Genomic DNA, 13,015 nt, shown 5'->3' with positions numbered 1-13,015 from the left:
AATTGGAAAGGGATGAGTGGGCTTAACATTAAGAGTGGAGACAGGATTTTGGTTTTCCTTCTACAGGGGATAGAGCCAATTACATGAAGTTTGCAATCACGAGGGAGTAATCATAGTAAAGTTGAAGATGAACATCATGGTGAGCACCAGTTCAGACTGGCACCTTCAGTCTCCTACATAGTCTAGAGTAATCTGTGGCAGATGTAAAGGAAGAGCAATTTAAGGCAATATGTTTTAATAGAAGAGTATTAGACTAGGAACCAAAAAAGCCCATTTATCCATCCCTATATCCTTAAGCCAATCATCTTCTCTAAGCCTCAATTTCTTTATATGGGAAAAATGGGACTATAGCCATCCTTTTTAGGCTACCCAAAGAATGAATGAAAAGTGCAAGTTGAGTAAATGTAGGCGGCAACACTGCTGATGATTACTTACAAAAACATATTAACAAGAATATTTTAGAACCAGAAAAGTGGATAGATGTGTCATGGAATAAGAATGGAAAAATGATGAATGGACCATATAGATATCTTGATACCCTGGAGATATTAAGAGACCCAAAGAAAGGCCTCCAGTGAACTAGATGAATGCTCAATGGAAGGTTTATGGAAAGATATTAATGAGAATGGCACAGGATGTTGGAGTGTTGCTATCTGCCCTAGTGAAAGGTTTTCTCACATTGATGATATCTTAATGGTTCTGTGACCCCCAAATTAATAATACCCGATCCACCTATCTTTCAAGGTTGTGACAATCAAGGGAGGGAAAAACATACAGCAAATGTTTACCTGAGTACCAAATAGTGTCGGTCTTCCTCATCCTTCAAATTTCAAACTAACTCGGAACATAAGGTTACAAGAAGATATCACATTTAGTATACTTCCAGTGGCTCTTGCATATCCAAGGATTCTCAATAACATGTTCACAGGAAACTGTAGGAATGCCTTGCATTTAGTAGGTACTTAAGGTTTGATTAAATGAATTGAGGAACACAGGATTTTAGTCAGGAAAAGGAAAAAAAAAAACAGGACAAAGAATTAATGGGACTAGAAAGTAGTTAATGATTATATAGTGCAGATGTGAAATGAACAGATTTAAGAAATGTTTCTTATGTTCTAGGGAACATATACATAGAAGATATTTCAAGGATCTGATTTTATTAGAATGCATACTCTCCTTTGTCAATAAAGTGAAACTAGTTTGGGCTACAGAACATGGCTTCCTTGAACTGCTGTAGCTGTGCATCTGTAACCAACTTGATATAAACCTCTTGGAATTTAGCTAGGCTGGCCCTTAGACAGTATGTACAGTACACTGTTGGGTTCAAAGCCCTTTCAATGTGATAGGACTGACAGAGATGGTGCATTGGATAGAGCACAGGACATGAAATTGGGAAGAGTTATCTTCCCAAGTTCAAATCCAGCCTCAGATACTAACCGGGTGACTTTTCCCTGCTTGCTTCTATTTTCTCATTTGTAAAAATGAGCTGGAGAAGGCATCAAACCATTCTAGTATCTGCCAAGAAAACCCCAATGGGGTCACCAAGAGCTGACGTGACTGAAACGACTGAACAACTACAACAGTGGGACCGAAAAGAACTGGTCTTTGAGACCTAAGAGTCATTTCAATGTTATGATGAGGCATGTAAACACAATTGATGATAATAGCCAGCACTCACAAAGTACTTTATGGTTTGCAAAGAACTTTACAATTATCATTCCATTTCATCTTTACAATGGGAGATAGGTGCTATTTACTATCAAATGAGAAAACTGAGGCAGAGTTTCAGTAACTTGTAGAGACCCACAAAACTAATATGTAGCTAAGGCTAGATTTGAATGCAAGTATTTTTAACTCCAGTTGCAATCCTCTATTTACTGTGCTTATTGCCTAGAACATTTTTATTAGATTATGTATTTTTATAAATTGCTCAAAAATATCAAATATTCAGCAACATTAAAGGACAATCTTATTATTTGATCTATTCTACATATATACCAGAAGCTCCATTTCAATTCTTTAGTACATGTATATTTTGATGGATTAATTGCCCTGTAAAATAAAGATGTGTGCTAAGGATTTATTTGTTGGTTCACAGGGGAACTATTTACCTATTAACTTTCATGAATTACTTATGAGTTCAAGAGATATTAAAAGGTACTTTTTGATAGCCTAATGGAGTGATTCTTAAACTTTTTGGTCTTAGAATGATTATACTTTCTTAAAAATTGAGGAAATTACCACTCCATAATTTTTTGTTTTTTTTTTTTTTGTTTTATAGCTATCACTAGCTACTAATTCAAAATTAAAACATCTTAGTATTAATATAAAAAGTTTTGACTTTTTGAACTCACTTAAAGGGCCTGGTGGATACCCTGAAAAGGTCTCTGGGACAGTAAGGGAACCCATAACACAAATGACAAACACTGGCCTAAAAATTAATGTGATTGTTCACACATTTTAGTATTAGTGGATATTAATGTAGATACCAGACTTTTACTTTTTTAAAGGTAACTTACTCTGTTTATCAATCTATTTTTCTCTTTAAACCCGAATCAAAGACTTTTCTAAAATGGTACATGGTTTATTGGATGCAATGTTAATTGTGCAGGTCTGGAAACATGGTGAACAATTTCGTGACCAGTTATTCCGTTATATGCAAACAGAAAAGTGAGACAAGGATTTCCATTAGAAGCTGAAGTTTTATTAGAGGATAACCGTACATAACAACACATCTAAAATCGATGTGTTCAATGCACTTTTAATAAAGGTAATGTAATATTAAAGGTACAGTTTTCTAAGTACAATATAACAACATTCATATTAGAATGAAAATTGGAGTATTTAAAAGACAACATTAAATCTCTTTTTTACAGCTGTATTTACAAAATGAATCAAAATACTTTTTTTTTTTTTTTTAGGACTCAGTAAAATAACAAACAGCTGAATATAAGCAGACTACTTTAAGAGTGAACTGAAAAGAAGACCCAATGTAAGTGAAAATTTAAACAATCCTCTAATAAAGATCATTAGCAAAGTTTTAGTACAATACTCTATTTTTTAGGATTCTTGTAAATGGCTTGCATTTTCATTGTGGCAGAAAAAAAGGAGTTTGTACATACTGTACACAAAGAGACAGCAGATATTTATAGGTACAGTATTTTTTTTTTTTATACTTGCATGAATATTTACAGAAGGCTGAGTCTGGAACTCAGCGAGGTTTGTGAAATTCGTGTGCTTCATCCTTAGACCTACACACTTCTGTAATCAGCATTTAATGTGGTATTTTAAAATGTTACTTTAAACACTTGGTTGTAGGAGAAAATATTAACCATAAGGCTTGGTATACTTTATAAATACACCTAAACAATTCAGAAAAACAATGTTGCAATCAAGTCGATTATTATTATAATTACTTAATCTTTATTAAATGCCGACAATGTGCTGGGCATTTTAGAGAACATAGAAAAGATAAGATTCCCTGCTCTTAAGCAGCCTATGATGTTAAATGGAGTAAAAAAGGCCTGTATCTCCTCTTAAGCTAAAGCAAGAAGGAATGGCCTCATGATTTGTATTAAAATGTTGTGAGTTTTTTTTTTCCACTAGCCTCTAGCCAATTGAGTTTTGAAAGGTAATTAATTATTATTAGCATCTAGTGATCATGAAACCTCCCCACCATGTACAATTGCATTTATATTTATGATAACAACAAATCTTCTGTAAAAATGGAAAATGTCTAGGACTGCGGGTACAAATGCAAAGCATGGAAGCCAGGATCATGACATTAGAATTTATCACCTTCAGTTACAAAAAGTGCAGTAAACAGAAACATTTCATATAGGTTTATAAATTGCTCAAAAATCTTTGCTAAAGATCTTATAAATTCAGTAATATTACAGAACAATTCTAATAAATATTTAATAAGGTTTAACTACATCCTTAGTTAGATATTTGATATATTTCTTTCAAGAATGAACCTGCCAAAGGTTTGGAAGAAGAATTATTAGCTCCTTGTCCAATTGCTAATTCAAAACGAACATTACATAATTGACTGATAATGCAAATTTCATATCAAATTAAACATATCCAAGTGTGACACCCACACATTTACTAGATGACAAACATATCCATCTACCAGTAACTTTTTGTTTGGAAGGTCTGTTCTACCATCAAGCTACCAACAATATTTTTAAAAATGTCTCTTATTTGTAATAGGTGCGCGAAGTGCACCAGGTGCCAAATATAAGTTATTATTAAAAAAAAAAAAAAAACCCTAAAAATGTATTGCTTTTGAAACTAGAGTGAGCCTTTAGGTTCTTGAAGTTACAGGAAATTATTTTTCATCTTAAGAAATATAATATTACAAAGCCAGGTTATAAAACAAACAAAAAAAAAAAGGCGCTAAATTTTCACAATCCATATTTATAAGAAAATTCACTCTATTGATGCCAAATATCAATACTAAGGAAGTAATTTTATCCCAATTAAATACACTGTAGAATAATTTATATAATGATACTATGTATTTAAAGAGAAAAGCATGTCCCAAATCTAGCACTCTGATACAGGTACCAGTTGGGTACAGGTAGATATATAGATATATATATATATGCTATATATATATATATATGTATATATATACAAATATATATAGTTATACTCAGTGAAATTAACAAGACCCAAAGGTGGTATTGTCTAGGAATAAAAGGGATTTTTTGTTCACAAAAGTAACTTATCTAGCACCACACATCAGAAAAACACAAAAATAGCACACTCTAGTTCTAAACAGCTATGTCTAAAATAGATTATATAGTAAAACAGGTATTATACAGAATAATGTGGTATTTGATAAACAGATAAATATTTGCACTGAGTAGGCTGTTTATAATATAACATTTTCTTATCTATACAGAATGAAAGCCAAAAAGTTAACTGTATAGAGGTGAGCAGAACAACATTAAATATCATGACTCAAAAGCAGAGACAAAGATAAATTTGAAAGAAGAGTAAGAGAAAATGTTTACAGGCCATTACAAGTCCTTAAGTTAGCAGGAAAATAAGGAATCAGTTGCTCAAGTTGAAGAAAGCAGTAAACAAGATTGCATTTACATGCAGATGTCTAAAATTTGTATTTTTTTAAAATCTATGCACAAAAAGTCATTTGTTTTTATTGCTTGACATTCAGTTATGGCTAGAGTATTTTTAACCTATTTTTTTTTTTTTTGTACTTTGGAAACAAGAATATTGTTAAAGGTGCCATAAAAATGGACAACATTGAAAATGGTTTGCAAATAAACCACCTAACACTGCAGTTCTTTATACATTTTAAAAGCCTTGTCTGGGGTTTGTCATATGTTAAATATATTTAAATTGGGAAAATATGTTGTAGCTTGAAGCCTCCCATTGGCCCAAACATCCAATACAAAAACACATCTCCACAAAAGGAGCAGGCAGACAATACAGGTACATAGAAAGAAGCAGCCAGCTAATTTCCTAATGTTAAAAACACTTACCACTGTTTTACATGTAGATTGAAACCAAAACAGAAAAAGATAATTTGGAGTTTAGAAAGATGTGTACAGTACATATGTATTTTTGTGAAATAAAATTCACTATATTGCTTATGAGTTGCTTGCATTTACTTATGCAATCTGTTCAGTGATAATCAGCTCCAAAGAAAATGTATTAATCCATATTAAGACTGATTGGGTTAATGGGTGGGACGCAATTAGATGAAGTGCACAAAGAACAATGAAAGCATAGAACTGTTTCTTGGAGGATATCATGATGGTGTATGGAGAATGTGTTCCATGAAAAGATTTCAAGGAATAAAATGAAAAAGTTTAATGTGGTATGATAATTAAAGCATAACACTAAATGCAGATTAGAAATACTAATTTTTCTAGTCATCCACTTAAAACATTCATATGCAGTTTCCACAATGAATCCATAGATCAATACATTTTATGTTGAATTACCAAAAAAAAAAAAAATTATTTCCTTTATGGACTAAATGTAATTATTGCTCTAAGTTTTAGAGGTCAGATTCCTGCCTCAAAAGTGGGTATAAGGTTCTTGTAATCTACAATGGCAGTTTGGTGCTGAAAGAAGTTATTAAATGAAGAGCCCAACAAGAGTTGATGTCACCAAAGAAAAATTGAAAAGAAACAACTGCTACATGGAAATGTTTGGCCATTCTACAATGCAGATACAGATGGAGGAAAGACTTTGTGTGTCTTAAAATAAGTGATGGAAATTAACTCAATAATCTAAACTGCTTTATAAGGCAGACATTGAAGGATAGAAAAACCGTTCTACATATGGAACATACCATATCTGATATATGTCCCTATTGTGTTACTGAGTGGGAGGATTTAACTTGTAATGTGTTTTAAACACATTCCATTATACTATATTTTTGACACTAAAGTAGTAAAAAATTTTTCTTAACCAAAATTTAATAAGTAATGCAATGTGTGTATATGTATATATGTGTATGTATATATATATATATATGTATATATATATATATACATACACATATATATGTATATATACACACACACACACATATATATACATCTGTATGTATGTATATATCTGTTTCTGATCCAGTGGATATGATTAAGGTCTCAAAATATGCTTATGTTAGGATATTTTGTCTATAAAGTATTTAAAGCTTTCTTCTGCATATTTATATCTATAGGAAAAAATGGAATAGGGGAAAGAGTTGCAAAAAGGAAGAGAAAGAGAAGGGGAGGGGGTGTTAGATTGGGTGGAGAGAGGAGAGATAAAAAAGGTGATAGAGCAAGAGTGATAGAACAGTTATTCACCTCTTGTTTAGAATAGTGTCTTTTAATTTTATCCATAAATAAATTCTGGAATATACTTTTCATTGTAGAATGCTAAAAATGTATTTTACATGAACACTTTGATGGTGATAACAGAACAAGCACAGAATGTGCTACGGAACTCTGAACAATGTTCCTTTGTTAATATATTTAATATTCATTTAACTTTAGAACAGAATGGTACAGCTTTATGCTGTTTATAAGCACATAAGAGCAAAGAAAATATAGGTTTCAGACAACAAAACAAGACAAATGTGAGTAGTTTACACACTAATGTTCTTATGCAGTTCACTTGTGCCTTGGTGGGATATTATTAATGTTAATGAAAAATGAAATTTGTCCCAGTAGTACTGGCCACCCTGTTTTAAGAGTTTTAGAAGATCCCTGAGCACATTAGTTTCTGACTCTTAACCCCAACTCCAAAAACGATAGGGCTTCTATTGTTGATAACAAGATGGATTGTCATTCACAGTTAAGTCAATCATAAGGTGCTTATTTACCCTTTTTTCACCAATCAGCACAAAGAACTGTCAGAAAATAACTTTTTATTTTTTAAAAATAAAAGTACTAGAAGGACATATATGATTTAAACAATCAATGTTTGAAACAGTGGCTTTTAGGATAATTATCTGGCTGCCTCTCAACAATAAACAAGTGATTCAATCGACATTCCTTAGCAAAAAAGAAAAAAAAAAAAAAAAAAAAAAAGAAAAAAAAAGGCAAAAAAAAAAAAAAAAAAACCTGTACAAATATGTAATTTTTTTCCCTGAGGGATCAAAGTACACCCGCAAGTGCTCTATGTACATATTGCACTATAGAGGAATGAAGAACATGTGCAAAAAAGCAACAATGATAGAAGCTTACAGACTAATTCAACTTTTTAATTAGGACTCTACTATGTTGTCTTGCATTTTGGAATGTCGGAACACAAACAGCTATTCCTTAGTCAAAAACTTAAGAACACGTATTTCTACTATGGCACATTCAATGAAATAAAAAGTTTTCCAAAGACAGATAGACAAATTCCATCAAGAAAATAATACAAAGTTTGTTTGTTTGTATTTTTTTTTAGAAAATTACATTACTTTCTTTCATTGTTTCACATTACAAAATCTTTTTTTCTTTACACAAATCACATTTTATTGCAGGAATATTTCAAGTGCCATCAAATATTTATAGAAGGGTTAAAAAAATAGAAGTCTCTCTAAAGTGGTCCAGACAAGGCTTTGTATAGAATAAATCTTTTTTTTTCCACCTTCTATTTTTGACTTACATATTTTGAATACATTTTCTTTTTCCATTGACACTTAGTAGCCTAGAAGCAGTCAGACGCTCACTCACATTGCACACACATTCATTCACTCCCCCAACCTTCCCACATGCTCACATAGACCTGGGTATCCATACTATAAATGTACAAACTTCATAAAGAACAACCAAACTTAGAAGAAGCAGTGTCTTAAATCAACTTTGTTTAAATTATAAAGGGTGAATAAGGATTTTAGAGACCTAAGAATATACTGCACTTACTAAAAACAAAACAACCAAATTTATTTTAAAGCAAGATTCATTTTGTCATAAGTTGTAGCTTTATTTTCTACTGTGAACAAAGCCAAAATTGTCACAAGAAGAAACAAGCTGTATAGATACCATTGCAATAAAGTATCCAGTTTTTTCTTTATAAGCCATATTTGTTATAATTGAGAGTGGTATAAATGAGTAGTGAAAGCTCAATCATGTTATAATGTTGATATGGGACTGGTCCAAAAAAAGAAAATAAAAGAAAAGAAATCATCTGGTGGATACTTTTAGATACAGGCAACTTCAATTATAAGAATCATTAAAAGTAATTATTCCCGTATTAGCAAAGGAATATATTATAGAAGGAAGAATGAGAGCAGAAAGTGAAAATTCAAAGTTTTTCACATTCATTTATGCACAGCATATTATTAATGGAATATATTACCTCACCTCAGATCTTGGATCCTATTGGTCTACTCCTATTAACTGTGTCTATAATGTGAAACATTCAACATCCTCTTGGTCTTTCAAAAAGACCTGGTAGCAGCATTATATTATTCTATCTTGATTTATCCCTGCCTCTCCTTCAAAAGCAATGTCACTCTGAAGTGATGATACTCAAGATTTACATCTGGCACAATGTTAGATCTTTTCTAGAAAAAGTATCACAGAAATCTTGACAGGTGTTCAAGATTAAGGTCTACCTCACCCTTAGAAAAGATTAGCTCATTGGAATCTTGAAAATGGACACTGAAATTAAGTTTAGTTGCTCTTTAAAAGTACTAGCACCTGAGGCTGGTCATATTTAGAAAGCTTTGGTTAAAAAAAGTTAACATACTTTAATAAAACTACCTCCAACAAAATTGAGTAAATCAGAAATGACTTACAATGAAACCAATTAAAAGCCCCCCAGTAATTTATTAATCAGCCCAGTAGGATATAATGGACAAATAAAGACCTTGGATTGATTTATAGATAGATAGATAGATAGATAGATAGATAGATAGATAGATAGATAGATAGATATAGATATATTTTGCAGAAACTGACAATGTCTAGGGGAGCATATTTTGACTGTTAACTTCCATAATTAACTGATAATAATTCAATAGTTCACGTAGCCACTTGTTAAGGTATTTAAATAGATTACTTTTATTTTTTTGTTTATTGTTAGACAATGATTATTGATCAAATATAAATGTATATAGGTATATGTATCTATATAATGTTCAAGATGTTATTTAGGCTTCATACAGATCCACCATAGAAAGACTTTTCTTATTTAAAAAAGAAAAGGCCCTAAGTAAAGGAGTTAGTTGAATATAAAATTAAATTATTTTTTTTTTCTTAAACCAAAAATGGCAACAGAATTAAAGTCAATATTCCATGAGAAAGATTCAGGAGATAATTCTAATGGAAAAGTAAAGGTTTTTACAGGTAAAGGAAGAACTGACTGAAGTTCCATTCTGTTATCTTGAGACCACAAAAGACGTTCTCTTCTTTGTATTAACTGTAGAAGGCCTCTTCCTAAACTGTGAATTGATACAACTTGCCTTGTGGAGATGTGAGGCAAGGTATATTGAAGAAATATGGAGAAAGTTTGGATTTGAGAATGAGTGGCTAGCCACAAAACATGTTCCCGACAACTGTGGGTGACCACAGTTCCAGAAAGCAGACTGGGTTTTGAACATTCATTTTTTGGTGTGTGAGTTCCATTCTGCTACTGAAATTAAAAAAAAAAAAAATTGTCTTTGCAAATACATTTGGCACTACTCTTTTGCTTTTAGCATGATAAAATAGAATGAAAATATTCAGGTCCCTAGAGTGTGTAATGGTCATTAACTAATATCACAGCTATCAAATACTTTTTGCCCTGAGGCAGAGAGTAGCATATGGGTAATAAGGCTGAAGAGTTCAACACAAAAAACCCCAAAGAAAATCAGGTGTCTAAATCCCATGTATAGCGCTCAGCATGACACCTTGTAGGATCAAAAATGAACATTTATAGACTTAAGAGGAAGGAATGATCATCCTGTTCTGAAAAGATGTTCACTGTACTGTGCAATTACTCCTTTTCTGTAGGGAAAGTGGAAATACCCTTTTTCCCACTGCCTAAAAACCCCAATCATGTCCCTCCTGATATTACTAAATTGCAGCCCTGATTGGCCTACTGAAGACACTATGTATTAATGGTATCAGCTTCACTTTCTAAACATAAAGACCTATGACTCACTATTTAACAAATAAGGTAAAATGGTTCAACTTATATCTTGCCCCTATTCTACCCTCTGCTGCCTACAAAATGAAGAGTACAATATTTTCTAGGATTCTAGAATATGGGAATAGCTAAATTAGAGTTATTCTGTGGTATACTTTCAGAATTTCCACAGTATAAGAACCCACACATTGTTTTTCTACCCCACTTCATCCTCAATTTATCCCTCCCTTTAGTCTGTACTTTATGACTACAAATTTGTTCCGGTAGTAAAAATTTAATTCCAATAAGTATACTGCTTACTGATTTGTTCCAAAGCTCAATGATTACTACTGGGAGATATCTAAATACAAATACTGGATTCTGCATTCTTAGAGCTCTGGGATTTGGTGGTGATGGTGGGTTAAGGAGGAGATGAAGAAGCATTTTAAAAGCTATTCAATATGTGCCTAAGAGTTTACATGGTCAGTCTCCGCCTAGAGTTGCAATTATACTTTGTAGGAAGCTTAAATACACTTTAAAAAAAAAAAAAATCACTTGCCGAAAGGCAAAGCATCCTTTAGGGCTACATCAGTTTCAGACTAAATTCCACATTAAAAAAATGAACATAATCATTTCTAGATATGACCAGCCATTCTTTAAAAAGTATTTTTTAAAAACAGCAGCATAAACACCTCCTCGCGTACCTTCCAAGCCTTTTTTTTTTTTTTTTTCAGTTAAACTTGCCTTTCTGGTGAACGTGCGACACAACAATGAACACGCTAGCATTTAATTTAAAGAAAAAAAGGTGCAAAATGAAAAGTGCCTTATCAATTCAACAAGAAAAGCTATACCAGTTACTACATTTTATATTAATTAAAACAATATATAAACAATATCTCTTTAGCTATATATAGTCTTCATGCCCATTTACCCTGTAATATATTATAATGCTATTGTTGCTATTGCTATGGACCCTTTCCGTGCTGTCCTGCCTACTGGCAATAATAGGTGAAAAAAATAAAAATCTTCCTTCATGAGACAATGAGCAGGTTATACAAACCAGGGCAGTCAACCTCTGCTCTGCATACCCAGCAGTCCCTGGTTACTATTGGACTTCTCTGTTCTGACTAGAAAGACTGATTACTCGGTAGAAAGTCTGTGGGCAGTGAACTACAAGAAAAGACAACCTTGTAAACAGAGGTCAAAGATCAAGAAGCCAAGACAGAAAAAGGGTCCATATCTGTAGGCATAATGGAAATCATATGCATGAGAAAAACAAATTCCACTTTTATTTGTTTTCATTGTTTCCCCTCCTTTGCCTGACCCCGACCACCGAAAGATGTGCAGTGTGTTGGCTCTCCAGGTCTGTGCAGGGCCATATAAAGTGTCTTGGTTAATTTTTTTTTTTTTAATGTTTGTACTTCAGACATTCTAGAAGTGCTTAGGTGATAACATTTACCCATCAATTTGCATTGCTGGCTCAAATTCTGAAGTGAACAACTCCTTGTATAACGGAGGAAAATGAAGTCGCACAATGTCTGGGTATATTGCTTTAAATGCCATAAGCTTTTCTGTATGTCGTCCACATAGTGCTCTTAATGTAGACACCTTGCATATTAACTGTAAAGAAAAGGAGAGACAGAGAGTCAAAGGAGAAAAACAGTTATGGACTGAGATTTTTTTTTTTTAAAACTTGAAAGGCACGTTAGAACACTAATACTTATTTTATACTTGGGCTTCTCTTCAGTCTATATAAATATTTCTCCTTCACTTCAGACATAAGACAATTTAGTCCCAGAATAGGTGAATTAACTTTGCCAGAGATGAATAATCACTCACTGGCAGAATCAGATTAAGTTATGTAATCTAATTGCCAATCAGTATTTTTCCATACTGTCTTCCTCTCAACTAATCAATACAACAACATATCAACAACAGCATTTATAGAGTGCTTTAAGGTTTGAAAAGAGCTTTACATATATAGCTAAGAAGTGCTCAGGGCTGGTCTAGATCAGCTCTTGTTGACTCTTAGGTCTGGTGCTCTCTCCACTGCACCATACCTAGCTGCCCTAGTCATCAGTCCTGTCTCCTTATGTCAGAATCTATGAAAACAACTGGGTTTGTATCTGCATTTTTAAAATGGCAGGGCAAAAGAGAGCCAAATCCATTAGAATTTTTTTCTGTTTTCTCCCCTTCACTTACCTCCATGCCACCTAAAAAAATATTAAAATTAATTTTCAGTCTTCACCTTTTCCACTTACCAATAAATATACTCCAATAGTAATCACAAATAAACAAACTGGCAAAGCATCTACCACAATAGTACAATACACACAGACAGTACAGATAGTCTAAGACAAGGAGTCACCAAAATAGTACAATACACACAGACAGTACAGATAGTCTAAGACAAGGAGTCACCAACTGGAGACTTTCTGGCTCCCAC

At 32.7% G+C, this 13,015-nt stretch overlaps 1 protein-coding gene across 5 annotated transcripts in view; it reads right to left on the bottom strand.

Moving 5' to 3' along the window:
* Positions 1 to 2,682: 2,682 nt before the first annotated feature.
* Positions 2,683 to 13,015, bottom strand: part of RORA (RAR related orphan receptor A) — a 110,536-nt gene continuing 100,203 nt past the window's right edge. For all 5 annotated transcript variants that reach the window (XM_074294941.1, XM_074294939.1, XM_074294937.1 and 2 more), the window contains exon 10: positions 2,683 to 12,189. In XM_074294941.1, coding sequence (XP_074151042.1) covers positions 12,025 to 12,189 — 165 coding nt within the window. In that variant the 3' untranslated portion in view covers positions 2,683 to 12,024. The remainder of the gene's footprint in view (positions 12,190 to 13,015) is intronic.

Source organism: Sminthopsis crassicaudata, chromosome 2 (genome assembly GCF_048593235.1).
Source record: "Sminthopsis crassicaudata isolate SCR6 chromosome 2, ASM4859323v1, whole genome shotgun sequence".
NCBI classification, from domain to species: Eukaryota; Metazoa; Chordata; class Mammalia; order Dasyuromorphia; family Dasyuridae; genus Sminthopsis; species Sminthopsis crassicaudata.
Note: the sequence above shows the minus strand (reverse complement) of the source record. Positions and strands in the feature narration are given on the sequence as shown.